This window comes from Pinus tabuliformis, chromosome Q (genome assembly GCF_031772625.1).
Source record: "Pinus tabuliformis cultivar Carrire ecotype Pingquan chromosome Q, CPIR1, whole genome shotgun sequence".
Lineage (NCBI taxonomy): Eukaryota > Viridiplantae > Streptophyta > Pinopsida > Pinales > Pinaceae > Pinus > Pinus tabuliformis.
Genome location: NC_142296.1, coordinates 904,793,757 through 904,808,478, shown reverse-complemented (window position 1 = coordinate 904,808,478; position 14,722 = coordinate 904,793,757). Strand labels below are relative to the sequence as shown.

At 32.9% G+C, this 14,722-nt stretch overlaps 1 protein-coding gene across 2 annotated transcripts; it reads left to right on the top strand.

Moving 5' to 3' along the window:
* The first annotated feature begins 456 nt into the window (after positions 1-456).
* Positions 457-6,905, top strand: LOC149222387 (beta-glucosidase 6-like). Of its 2 annotated transcripts, XM_089383093.1 has the most exons (13): positions 468-778; positions 865-931; positions 1,016-1,074; positions 1,161-1,236; positions 1,338-1,409; positions 1,495-1,582; positions 1,716-1,971; positions 2,135-2,250; positions 2,334-2,557; positions 5,995-6,026; positions 6,115-6,217; positions 6,333-6,441; positions 6,521-6,905. In XM_089383093.1, the coding sequence occupies exons 1-13, from the start codon at positions 614-616 to the stop codon at positions 6,690-6,692; spliced, it is 1,539 nt and encodes a 512-aa protein (XP_089239219.1). In that variant the 5' UTR covers positions 468-613; the 3' UTR covers positions 6,693-6,905. The 2 variants fall into 2 exon arrangements, with proteins under 2 accessions (XP_089239220.1, XP_089239219.1); XM_089383094.1 differs by lacking the exon at positions 6,521-6,905 and having other exon boundaries at positions 457-778; positions 6,333-6,445.
* The last annotated feature ends 7,817 nt before the right edge of the window (positions 6,906-14,722 follow it).

Below are 14,722 nucleotides of genomic sequence, written 5' to 3'. Positions count from 1 at the left end.
TAATTGAGTGAAAATTAAATTTTTTATTTATTTTTTTGAAGGAGTAAAATGTGGTTTTTATGTTTTTTTATAGAAATAAAAAGTGGTTTTAATAGAATAAGGAAAAATTGAAAATATATAATAAGATAAATTTGAATTTATTATGGTATGAAAACATAAATTAATAAAACATATGAACATCTAAATATATTAAATAAAAATTAATTTAATAGTTCTTAAATTTAATAAAAGTTATATGTAGTTAAATTGGAAACCTTGTTATGAAATATTGCGTAAATAGATTGAAACCTTATTATGAAGTAAGACATTTACGTTCAAATTTCTCGTTCATATGGGTGTGTGTTGTTCAGCCTATTTGGAATCCCTCATAAACACATCCTAATGTAGATTTAGTATACTGGATGGACTTAATGGGTGGGGACTTGCGAATGGGACGGTGGGATATCCCATTATTGATCGGCAGGGAATTTGAAAGCTTGACGCAGGAATTTTGCGTGTAGTTGAGAAATCTTTGAAGAAAGCGTGGACACACTCAATAAAACTGTGCCATGATTCCATTTCGGAATCCATTCAATAACGTTGCTTCACCAAAACACACATTAGTAGATTGCAGATGCCCAAGATGAACACTTCTCTGTTATTCATTGCAGTGAACGTTGCTTTGTTAACTATACTGCAAAGATCGGAAGCCCAATGTGGTCCAAACTCCACAGTGGATTTCAACAGAAGGGATTTTCCTCCTGGATTTGTATTTGGCACCGCCTCCTCAGCGTTCCAGGTTTAAATCACATTTTTTATACAACTCTACCTTTTTCTTGACAAGTGTGATTCTGAGGCATCGCTAAATGCTATGATGTTTTGCAGTACGAGGGAGCAGTAAAAGAAGATGGACGAGGAGCCAGTGTGTGGGATACACTTTCTCATAAATTTGGTACTGCTTTTACCTTTTAAGAGCTACCCATGTTTTTCGCCTTTCCATGTTTAATGGATAATGTGAACACCCTTGCTTTTACAGGGCATATACTGGATTTCAGCAACGCAGACGTTGCAGAAGACCAATATCATCGTTACAGGGTGAGGCTCCCTGCAACCTGATCCAAATAGACCCCCTGTTACAAGGAATATACTGTGTATAATCATGCGATCAATAAGTTTTGCAGGAGGATATCCAGCTTATGGTAGATATGGGGATGGATGCCTACAGATTTTCCATCTCTTGGTCCCGCATATTCCCCAGTAAGATTATCAATACCCCTCAATCTTCCTCTTTCAAGTCTGTTAGTACTCATTGTGTTTTTATGTTATAAGCACCCTTAATTGAGAGATGAATGTTATAGATGGAAGTGGAGATATGAACCAAGCAGGGGTCGATCATTACAATAAGTTCATAGATGCGCTCTTGGAAAACGGTATTGATCCACTAGAACGTTCTCGTAATCTTATTCTGATGATTATCGGGAGATTTTTAAGTTAATCCCTTAAATAAAATTACAGGAATCGAGCCATATGTGACTCTGTATCACTGGGACCTTCCACAAGCGCTAGAGGATGCCTATAAGGGATGGCTAAACTCTAAAATTATGTAAGGATCTTTACTTGAAAATATTACAATTGGAATCAGTTTGCAAAATAGATTCATGGCTTTTACCTGAGCGAGCGAGCGAGGAAATGGAGTGAATAAGATATGTTATGACGTTGGCTGAACATGGGAGCAGAGAGGACTATGCAAAGTTTGCAGAAACATGCTTCGAGAAATTTGGGGACAGAGTGAAGAACTGGATGACATTCAATGAGCCTCACACGTTCACCGTACAGGGCTACGATACAGGGTTCTATCCTCCGGGGCGATGCTCCATTTTGTTCCACCTCTTTTGTCGCTTTGGGAATTCCGCTACGGAGCCCTATATCGTTGCTCATAACGTGCTTCTTTCTCATGCCAAAACTGTGGACATATACAGGACAAACTATAAGGTATATTGCACATTCTTCTACACATTTCTTCTTTCTTTCTGCTTATTTCCTTCATTAATGAATTGTATTTCTATTACGTAAGGAGTACCGTTGTAACATAAAATGCATTCAATTATATATATATATATACATCATCCAAATTTGGAACTAAGGAATGGTGCAGGCAAAGCAAGGTGGAAGAATCGGTATCGCCTTGGATGTGATATGGTACGAGCCAATGTCCGATTCCCCTGAAGATATTGCAGCCACACAGAGAGCGCAAGATTTCCAGTTGGGATGGTACATAGCCATGACATTAAACGTCCTTACGTCATGCACATCATATCAATACGTATACTCAACAATTATACAACTGGTTGCAGGTTCACGGATCCGCTGTTCTTCGGAGACTATCCGGTGTCGATGAGAGCGAGAGTTGGCAACCGACTGCCGTCATTCTCGTCAGAAGAGTCGAATCGCGTGAAAGGGTCGCTGGATTTCGTGGGAATTAACCATTATACAACATATTATGTGAAGGAGAACAAAACCAACATCATCTCACTTCTTCTCAACGATTCTCTCGCAGACTCCGGCACTCTGGCCTTCCGTGAGTTTCGATCATCTACCTTTCCAGTAATTTCCTTTCCATGCTGGACGCTTTGCAAACTTTCAACGTTCCTAATATTGGGGTATTTAACTGGATTGGAACTATGAATTACATTAATAAATATTAAAAATATTAAGCTTCTACTAAAAGCGTACTCTCAAAAAATCACCTTATGAAATACACTTATAATTTTTCAAACGTACAAGTTTTAATTACATTTTATTGTTTTGTAAAGTGCAGATTCATATCACAATCAAAACAAGTAGAGATCCCTTACACGAAAGTTTATACATAGGTTTTAGCTGTCGGTTTATCAGGGAATTGAGAAGCGTTTTCAGCATATTATCTCAATTCTCAATATTATAATATAATGATTAACATTTTTATTAAATTAAATTATATATAAATAAATAAATTAATTAATTAAATTAAATATAAAAATGAATGTATATTAAATAATTTAATTTCGTTAAAATAAAATAAAAATAATTTTATAAAAATAAAATAGTGATAAAAATAAAAATGATTCATGGTATTGAGAATTTATTGTATTGATCCATAGTATTTATGTGGAATATGGTTAAAAGGAAATATTTTCATTCTAAAAGAAATTTGTATCTCAAGAAATTTGATCCCTCTCCACCTTTAGTAAGTCCAGACTTAAAATGGATTTAGGTTGGCTTACATTATCTTATCTCTTCTCCAAACAAGGTTCCTTAAAGTAGACATAATTCTACAAACAACTTTTAAGAAAAAGACTTATTTGATCTGCTAGAAAGTGGAAATAATTTTCCTATTACATTGTTAGCTCTACTATATAGATTAAAAATAGAAAATTTTTGAAATTTCATTTATGATTCTAGATAAAAACATGTTAGTATTATTTTTTCCCATTTGTATGCAAATAGATAATAGTATATTTTTATTAAAAACATAATCATATAACTAAAAAAATAATATAATATTTTGATTTTGTAAGTTCAACATTTGTGAAGCTACATTGTAGTTATGTCTGAAAATAACACTTGAATACGACAAGTAATTGAATAGGTAACTTAATATTTAGAAATGCCTTAACAAGACACCCAATCACCGTTTATCCAAAACCCCATAAACAATAATATAAAATTTTATTTTTATTAAAAATTAATTATTTTATTTTATTAATTAATAATTTTATTTTATTAATCAATAATTTTATTTTTAACAAATAAAATTATATAATCCCATTTTATTTTGAAATGAAAAGATGTTTTTTAAATAAAAACTATTCATCTATATTTTCTTATAACTTATAAATATATCAATTTTTATCTTTCCAAAAATACATAAATTAATTCTTATTTCTACAGAATATATGAGTAGTATTCAAAATATTTGGTAGTGTTTTTACTTTAATAATATTTTTTTAGCCTAGTCTAATTTATAGACTAAATGGACTTTTTTCATGATTATTTTTCTAGTTAATTTTAACCAAAATCCTACAAAGATTTTTAAAAACTTGAGTTTAAATTGTTTAATCCATTTAAAGGTTTTCACGGTATTGAATCCATTTCTGCATTCAAAAATGTATTTTAAACAACAAAAAATCTTGAAATTATATTACTTAATTTTGATAAATTCTTATGAAAAACTATTTAATCTATAAATTAAACTATATTTTTTTTAATCTAAATATAATTATATTATTAAAAACTTAATTATTCTTAATTAATCTTAATTATAATAATTAAGTATTACAAGTATAAAACCTATAAAACGATAATTATAATAATTAAGAATGTTATATGTAAAATATATGCATAAAAACTATAAAATGACTATATTATAAGATGGTAATGGTTCACTTATTCCATACACGTCTAATCCACCTGCTATTTACTGTGCTATTTATTTCCTTAGAAATATGAGAGAAAAACGTTCGTAAAAAACTTGTAAATTGCATTTGTATATCATCATACAGGTCAAATATCTATCTAATATCTAATTTATTTGAGAATCAAGAAAGAGCCACCAAAAATTTGTAATGCTTAATCTCCATATTTTTGGGTCCCTTCAAAAATTAATTTAAGTGCCATTAGTTCACATAAACTATTAGATTCGTGCCCAATAACTACTTTGAAGGATATAGTGGGTAAAGGAGAGATATAAGATTCGACCCACACCTTTTTTGGGCAAATTTCTTTGAAATGCTCCATCAAAGCAACCTCAGGAAAGTATCTTTTATGCGTTCATGTATAGTGAGTCTAGGATTATTTTATTTATTATCTCTTCTATCAGTTTATGTCTGGAATGTTTTTCCTCCACGCGTAGGGAAGCATTTAAGATGTTGAGGGAGTGAATTGCACATGTGAGGGGATACTCTCTCTACCTTATAAAGGATAGATATTGTCTTAAACCAGCAATATTCCCCAACAATATTGAGAGAAAGGGAAAGATTGAATGTTTCTGGTCTATTTTCATTTTCCTATACATTTTTCAAAGCCACTGACCTTTTTTAATTAAAAAAAAGACATAATAAAATGTTATTTCTGACCTTTTTTAATAAAAAAAAAGACATAATAAAATGTTATATGGTTTTATGTTTGCATAAGTTGCACCAACTTTGACTTGAAAGTTTTTTTCCCAAAGAACCAGTCAAGGAAGAGTGTTATTTTTCAAAATCATGATATGATTTTTTTTATGGACAATTTAGTTTGTAATTTTCCATCATATGCTTTGTTGGCCTTCATGTTTTCCTTGCTTATCTTAAACATATATTCCGGAGGGATTAAGATACCAAATCAATTGATGATCTTATTTTTTAATTTTAACATTATTGTTTTTCAAAATTCTATGTAAGATTTCCATTCTTTAGCAAATCCTCCTCTCAATGCTATTTCCTCCTAAATGAGCCAATGTTGTTACTAACTTATAAACCTCTCCCAATTCACAAATAATAGAAAAAAATAGAGAACCAATCCAAAAGATACTCTATAAAGAACTTCACTGCCTATCCATGGATGAAGGTTTATTTGAACTTTCTCTCACTTGCCCACTTTCTGAATCAGCAAATTGCTTAGTAGATAAAAAAAATACCTTCACAGCCTATCTGCCTATTCATGGATGAAGGTCTATCTGAACTTTCTAGTTTCTAAATCAGCGAATTGCTTACTAATTTAAAACTAAAATCATAGCTTTCCAAATATTTGAAACGTTTCGTAATGATTTGTCTAGTTTTTTTTTTATTTCAATCAGGCCCAAAATCTTTTTCCAGATATAAGAGCCTTAAAACATTTTTGACAATCAGAACTTTGAAAGAAGAAATGAACTTTTAGATAAATGTATTTTTCGTGCATAAAAAGCTGGTAAAAATATATAATTGTTTAGGTTTGATTCTGTTTATTTCATAAAACCCAACCTCATGACTCCTAACTATGGTTTTTGGTTTCCTGCAGCCTTCAAGAATGGAAGAGCCATAGGTGACAGAGTAAGTGATCAAAACACAATTTCTTACAATGGTCGTGACGATGTATGTATGGGATAAAAGTAACGTATTTGATTTATTTGTAGCGCAGGCAGCCTCAGCATGGCTTTACATAGTGCCTCAAGGAATCCGGAGTCTCATGAATTATATAAAACAACGTTACAACAACCCTCCCGTCATTATCACGGAAAACGGTATAGTATGACGCCACCCATATAACGCGGACGTCTTTTGTTGTCTCTACTATCTATTTGCAATTCATTTTTATGGTCACAACAATTCCATTCCATATGGGCATTTCTGTGGCAGGGATGGATGACTCCAACGATATTTTGATTCCCCTGAAAAAGGCATTGAACGATCAGAAACGGATAAAATATCACGCAGATTATCTCTCCAATCTTTCTGCTGCAATCAAGTAAGCTGCTCTTCCGAATTATAAGGTAACTATGATTAATTGTTAATGGAGACGTAACTAATAATAAATGGTGGTGCAGGGATGATGGGTGTAACGTTGGTGGGTATTTCGCGTGGTCTCTGTTGGACAATTGGGAATGGGCAGCGGGGTACACATCCAGATTTGGTCTCTATTTCGTTGACTACAGAAACAACCTCACCAGACTTCCCAAAGCTTCTGTCAAATGGTTCAAATGTTTTCTCACTCCATAGATACATGATGCACGAGCACCGCCCCTCCATTAATCAACCTTTCCTTTTCTGTATTAACATCCCAAAATGCCTCTTTATTTATTATATTTGTTTCAGCATTAAATGCAACCTCAGGCTCACAGGCATATTAAATTCTGTAACGTGGTGTAGCCATGAACAATAAATTGTTTATTCTTTTAGATGTGGACATCGTGAATGTATGGTGTTGGCGTAATTGATTTTGCTGCACGGAAAAAGTGAGTTGCTTGATTGAAAGAATTGATTAACCAAACATATCCATGAGACCCCACAAGCAAAGGCAAGAAAATGACTGTTTGATTTCCTTTTCGTGATCACACGTGGACTCATTGATGGGGTTAGCCCAGATTAACACCAAACAAGTTATCCTTGCAAGTAAACGACCAAATAATAGATTGAATTTCACCGTTATTTTGCCATTCCTGACTCTACATAGGCAACTGTCTAGTTTCTAATTTCCCAATTTAATGATCTATAATATAATAAAATACAAAAAACATTATTTTGGTTAATTAGTTTAAGCTGGTTTATTTATACATTTTCATTCTTATTACTTATTACTTAGGATAATATGATATCTATTTCAACTCTCTGTTATCTATTTCAAAGTGTTTGTTTTATTTTATTTTATATGATATCTATTTTAAGTGGTTGTTTTATTTTAGTATTTACATTTAAAATTAAATTAAATTGATATATATTTATATAAGTATATAGTTTGATGAGTTAGATTGAGTAATAGAGCATTTTGAATTTTATTTTTAATTTTTTGAGTTTGTTTTCTCCGTTGATTTCCTAAATTGTGTTGTTTATATAATGTTTTGAATGGTAATTAACATGAATGAATTTACACTAAATATCATCTACGAAATGTGAGGAGTGTATATTTAAGGGTTTTTTTAGTTTAATCAGTTGAAACATTCACACAACAACAATTGCGTATATATATATATATAGGGATGATTTGACCATAAAAAGAAATCCTTTTTTCATGAATCGTGTTCTAAGAGTGTAATTATTGGTATCCATTGGTATTAATTTCCAATGCTATCATTATCTATTTCCAATAGTGTGATTATCTTTTTTCAAAATTACATTCACATATTTAACATGTGTTTTAGAATATTCACATATAATCATATGTTCTTTATTATTTACTTCAAATCTGGTATATTTTTTAATATTCACATAAGCATTCAAAAGAAGCAGCTCAAACAAGTTGAAAAATGATCTATTGATATTTAAACCAAATTACAAAATGTTTTTCTAGTCCAATAATATTCAAAAACACACCCGTAATATAATATCTATAAATTTCATGTAAAACCAAAATTCTATGTTAGGTGATCAAAGTTTATTATATTTCTTAATATATTTACAAAAAGTCTCATAATATCTATAAATTTCACATAATACCAAAATTCTAGGCTACGTGATCAAAGTTTATTATATTTTTTAATATATTGACAAGAAGTCCCATTCATCATCATATCCATTTTCCCCAGTTGTTGATATATCTTAATTTTCATATATATCTTGAAAATCATGTTCGTTTTCTTTGAGTTTTCACACTTATTTGTAGTTACAATGGATACCAATGATTTGATCACAAATTTCTTTATTTCATTAGACTCACTTTTAGGTTAGTAAGTGCTACTTACTAGTTAACAAGTTTTTGGTAATTTTAGAAAGTCATTAATTTTTTATAACAAAATTAATCTCCATAGAATGAAGTGATATTCATCTTTGTCTTTATTTAAATATATTTTTCTTATGCACCATGAGATGAATTTGGCAGTGGGAACCTATGGTGGTTATATGTTCTTGTTCTCACTAATTATCTTCATAAAAGTAACTTAGTACTAATGGGATATTTCAAATTTTCTATTATAGTCCACATTTTCACCTCTAGCTCCAATGTTTTTTTCTTGAATTTCACATATAATGGGGCACCACTTAGGTGCACTAATTGTTGAATACACCATTGCATAAAAGAAACTTCTCATAAATTTTAAAAAAATTTCCCGGGCATTTTTTGATGGAGCTACTCAAGGAAATACGAGAATAAGGGGGATAAAAGGTGAGGGGGTCAAGGGGGGTGGGGTATTTCACCTCCCTGACACACATTTTTACTCTAAACAAATATTGGATATGCAACCAACAATTTTGTTGAACCTTTCACTCTTTTCTCCATCCTGCAGCTAGCCCTTAAGCTCAATATCCATTACATTCACAGATTCTATGGTGATTCTCTCAATGTCATAAATTGGATAAAAAACACTTTAAGCATCCAAAACTTCTCCCTCCTTCCTCTTTCCCAAAAATTTTCTTAGACAAACTCTCATTTTTCTCATCTTCCCTTTACTCAATTTATAAGAGAAGAAACAAAGAAGCAAATTGTCTCTCAAAAGGTAGATTTGATTGGAACGAAGCACATGCAAATTCCAAGAAATCAAGGAAGACCACTTAACATGATTTCCTTTTGACCCCTAGGACTTTTTTTTTTCATTCATGGTTATCGTTATATATTTGTGACATTTTTGTGTCCTAACATGCATAGTATTTTTTGGCTTTCTATTTTTTTGTAATGATTCCTTTGGAGAATAGTAGGCTCTTATTATAGCAATATAGGGTACCAAAAGGAAAAAATTGCAACCAGCCTTCAATAACTGTATGAAATTTTGGAGAAATTGTAATGGATGTTGATTTTGTAACAAGGAATATAAAACATGTAAGTAAATCAGTGCTCCAATGAGAGTGTTTTTTGTAAGATGATAGGGCAAGCATATATGAGCCCCTTAGTTGCTGAAAATTTTTGTTCTAAAAATTGGTTGTGAAAATTATCACTGAGGATCTCTTTAAAGTAGAGAGATCAAATAGAGGCCAATGGCCAAAAGAATGCGAACAACATATACCAATGTAAGTTTTGTTTATCTTATATAAATAGAAGGTGCATGTTTTTTATTATAAAAAAATAAAATAACCTTCTTATAGACTAAAGTGAGTGCAATTTTGTGTGAACAATTTATAGATATGAGTATCAAAATGAAGACCATCTAACTTGCATAATTGTACTGCTTTTCCATCAAGACCATTTATAATAGTTCCCTCAATAACATAATTGTTTATCTTATATAAATAGAAGGTGCATATTTTTTTATTAAAAAAAATCAAATAACCTTCTCATAGAATAAAGTGAGCGCAAGCTTGTGTGAAAAAATTATAGGTATGACTATGAAAATGAAGACCATCTAACTTGCATAATTGCACTACTTTTCCATCAAGACCATTTATGATAGTTCCCTTGATAACATACGTATTCTTGTATGGGCATAGATGATTTAGCTTCGTTGATATGCCTTTAACTTCAAGTTGTGATATTTTATATGTAAGAAGATTACTATTTGTTTCATGAATCACTTGAAATTTTAATAAAGTTATTGTTTTTTGGTGTACAATTTTATCTATTTCCCAAGCTATTATCTTGTAGGGTTGCATTATGAGAGATCACCTATTGTAAGGTGATAAGTTTTTTGACAATTACATCAAGCTTAAGTGATTCAAACATCTCTTCTTGAATAATATGGTCCTATAGCACATTTTATATAGAACCTAAGGATATGTGGTCAATTGATTTGAGCATATTTGTCATGCAAGGAATTTCTTCCATTTTATTGGACCAATATTCATAAAGTCATATTTCTCCCCATTATATTCTCGTTGTAACATAAATCATCCTTTAAAGAAGTTTCATCCTTTGGATCACTAGAAATCATGTTGCCTGTCAAACCATAACGTTTTCTAAGTATTAGGATTTCACAATGTTAGAGACTAGAATAATACTGAGAGGAGGGGCGAATCAATATTATGTAAATTTTAACAATTATTTAGCCATGCAAACAAATTCAACAACATAATAGAGTATCAATCACATAAGGTTTTGAACACATAAATTTCTAATCTTGGTGTTTTATTGCTAGACCCTTGTCAAATTTTAGCCACACTGAGATTTTTCAAGACTACTTATTTTAGATCTTTTACCAAAATTAAGGTTTTGGCTTATCCAAATGTAAAATTACATTGAAGAAATATTATCGATTGCAAATTAAAGACTATAACTAGAGATAAAGTATCTACAATTATAATTGTAATTCTTCACCAATAGCAATTTGTTGACCATTTTTATTAGGAAGTAATTTTTTTTTTAAAGGACAAAAGGGAATTTTTCCTATGTCCACAACATTTGTGCCCGCTATTGTGAAAAGAACTATGAAGTAGACTATCATGGATATTATAGTTGTGAGTCATTCTATTAATATTTGATACCAACCATAAATGATGGGAAACTATTAATCAAGTATCTAGAGATTTGGGACATCAAATCCCCCTAGATCTACAAATTGCATAGCCCCAGCTTTATTTATTAAATTCATGAAGAAATAGAAAGGGACAAAGGATGAATGGTGTAATATATTTTAGTTACAAGTGATATTCACAACAATTAATAGAGGTTCTATTTTTGGCCATTTAAATTCATTCTTACTAGTCTAAATCATGGTGATATGGCCACAACAGACTCATCATTATCAATTGGTTTTATTACACTTAAAGTCAATCTAAGTAGAAAGGATTGTGATTGTCCAAGTTAGGTTCCCAAAATGTCATCAAGTCTAATCCTCTCTTAAAATTAGATGTGGGCATATGTAGAATCATGAATATTGAAAAAGAGGGTATATCGAGGGTTTGATGATATATATATATATATATATATATATATATATATATAGGGAACGGATAACATTTTCATTATACTGTCTGGAAATGGGCCAGGTCCCTTACAAAAATCAGACTTGATCTATCTGTATCTTTCCTTTCATTACAATGAGTATGGACCTTCTTGCTACCCCTATTATTTACATATGTTCTATTTATAAAGCTATAGCTATAGATTCTCCAAAAAGTGCCATTATAGACTATACAATGGTATTGCATATATATAAAATAAAAGTACTTTCAGTTGCTTTCTATCTCAGCGTCATTCCTCGCAAGCTCGCCCACAGACGTGTTCAAGTTATCTGGTTCGTTCTCTTCTTCTCCCTAAATCTTCGTAGCAACAACATCAGCTTCATCATCATCACCAACTAGAACCTACATAGCAGCATCCTTGCTGCAATCAGCATTGGTGGCTGAGGGATTTCCAACCCTAAACACCTCCTTTAAGACTCCCACCGTAGTCATCTCCACCTTGATTTCTATATTGTCAACCTTTTGTTGTATGCTCAGAACGTCCATTTGCAGACCTTCCATTGTTTTTTGCATAATCTCCCAGTCTTTACCCAGTCCGAACAACTGAGCATAAATGACATCCATATTCTTGTTTAATTCGTCAATGATTTCCTTTATCACATGCTTGCAATAGCCCTCAATTAGGATCTCAATACCAACATTCCCCGCACCATTTCCAGACCCCGAGCTCCTAGAACCTGAACCATCCCCACTAACATTCCTTGCTGATGACATTTTTGCAACAATCTGCTTCTGCACAATGAATATCTTATGATTAATTGACTAGAGCCAGCTAAGGTATATAACGACCTGATCCACCCTGAAATTCCTCTCCATCTTGTCTTTCATAAATGCGAAACAATGCAGGGTCTTATCAATTTCTATACCTTCCATGTTTCCCCCCATCCAAGACCAAAATCTTGTAGAAATGGTGTTATTATCCCCTGTTGAAATTGTTATATTGTATAAACCGATGAGAATTTGATGCCTCATCGCACATGACCTGTCGTCCGATGGAACCACAAAAATGAGTTAAAATATCGCCTACCATCCCAGTGTTCAAGATGCGAAGGTACCTCGGGTAGCCGTCCAACATAACTACCACCATGCAAAGGCGCCTAGGGGAGTTGGCCTCCTTAACTGGTTCCATAATGTTATGATGACCCATACTCCCAATGTACAATGTCGACCTGAAGCCATTGACTAAGGGATGTGACATAATGTTATGTGGTGATTTATGCATACTATACCAAGTCCTAATATAAGCCCTGCATGTTCCTGAATGTCTACCATCTAGTTGTTGGCTCACAACACGTGGAATAGATTAAATTTATCAAATCTTTTTAACAGATATATTATTCTTACCATGATTGAGGAAGTTTCATATGCTAGATGGGAGCCATTCCTGAGAAGCCTAATACAATTTTGAATGATAAGCCTAGAATCACCCTTTATGTTCAAGGAGTTGACACCATTGTCAAAACATATTTTTAATCCTTTCCATAGTGCTAATGCTTACGCCTTGTTGTTAGAGGTGACCCCAAGTCCCCAAAAATATTTTACTTCTATTTTTTCTTCGAGGTTGATTAATACCCCTCCCAATCCAGCTTCCCTGGGGTTACTTTTCAACACACCATCAAAATACAACTGGGTGTTCCTGACTTTCCTTTACCATTCGGGGACATCCTCTCCTTTCAATCTAATGCAAAATTTCATAATTTCATTGGATCTTAAATAGGCGGATTTTGGGGAGGGAGGAGCAAGCCTGAGCCATCATTTTTCGAAGATGGTCAATTCTTTCATATCTGAAGCATCGTATCCCCGTGAAGAGATGACCTCAAAAAGAAACACCATAGCTTTAATTGCAACTATTTCTGAGCTTTGGCAAAAGTTTTGGAAGATATCCTGATTATGGCACAGTCATATTGACTAACACATATATTTAGGAAGTTCCATCCAGCAACGTTGAGGCAAGGGATTTAAAGAGCGAGGTGTTTTATTTCCCCAATGGATAAACATGTCACTCCAAACATCTGCAAGGTTGGGAATTTGAGCCAAAGGAGCAAGGGCATGGTTCCAAACTTCGAGTGAGAAGGGGTAGAGACAAAACAAATGCTTACTTCATTCCTTTGATTGGCCACACAAAATGCACCAGGATGGACCACTAATTTTCCTCTTTTTTAATTTTTTGGCTATCAATATTTTCTCGTGGACCAGCTCCCAACAGAAAATTATAACTTTAGGGAGACCATCACCATTCCATATTCCCCTCCACAGAGGGGAGGGGATAGGGGAGGGTGCAGGAATGGATAAGAGGGCGTAGCCATCCTTGACACAATGTTTTTTTGAATTCCCCCCCAACCAAACATGTATATCCATCTTACTCAATATTATAGGAGCAAACCCATAGAGGCTTTTAATCAGCATATCCCACTAAACTTGGAGATGATTAGGAATTTTCAGAGAGATACACCCATTCTGCATGCCGAGATCATCCCAACAAGAGATGTCCGCAAGATGAGAGAACCCATGTTCAATCAACCATCTAGAGAGAGTTGGGTCTATACCATTTGCATACTCGGATCCAAATTGAATGTGTTTCCCATTTCCAAGAAACCAACGTAGGTGATTCAAAATGAGAGAGGACAAGGCTTTCCATAATCTCCATATTTTTTATCCTTTATTTTTCTAGGATTCATCCTCTAGTCTAGTGAGATGGATTTTATGAAAGTATTTTCTAATGAAGGCTTTTTTCCACCACTCATCAGAATCCGAGGAGCCTCCAGACGAATTTTGCCCCCAATGCCAGGTTCATGAATTCGTGATCTTTTATTGCTAGACCTCCAAATTTCTTAGGATGTTTAACCAAATTCCTATTTACCAGATGGAATTTATGCTCATTACCCTTTCCTCCCTACCAAAGGAATTTCTTGATAAGCTTGCTTATTTGTTGATTGATGTATCTTGGAGCTAAGAGGCCAGCCCCAATATAAACTGGAAGAGAAGAAAGCACCGATTTGATGAGGGTGACCCTTCTTGCCAAGTTGAGCCATCTAACACCCCAAGACTGCACTCTATTCCTATTTTTTTGAAGAAAATTCCCCCATTCTTCCATTGATGATTGTTTTAGGGAGATTGGAATCCCAAGGTATTTAAAAGAAGAGTGATGAATATCCACCGGAATTCCCAACAATCGGCCAATTGCATTTAACAATTCCCTTTAGCAA

Coding starts and splice junctions, on each gene's coding strand:
- LOC149222387 (XM_089383093.1), top strand. CDS start 614: ATGCCCAAGATGAACACTTCTCTGTTATTCATTGCAGTGAACGTTGCT. Junction 2,251..2,333: donor CAAGATTTCCAGTTGGGATG/GTACATAGCCAT, acceptor AACTGGTTGCAG/GTTCACGGATCCGCTGTTCT. Junction 6,027..6,114: donor GAAGAGCCATAGGTGACAGA/GTAAGTGATCAA, acceptor TTTGTAGCGCAG/GCAGCCTCAGCATGGCTTTA.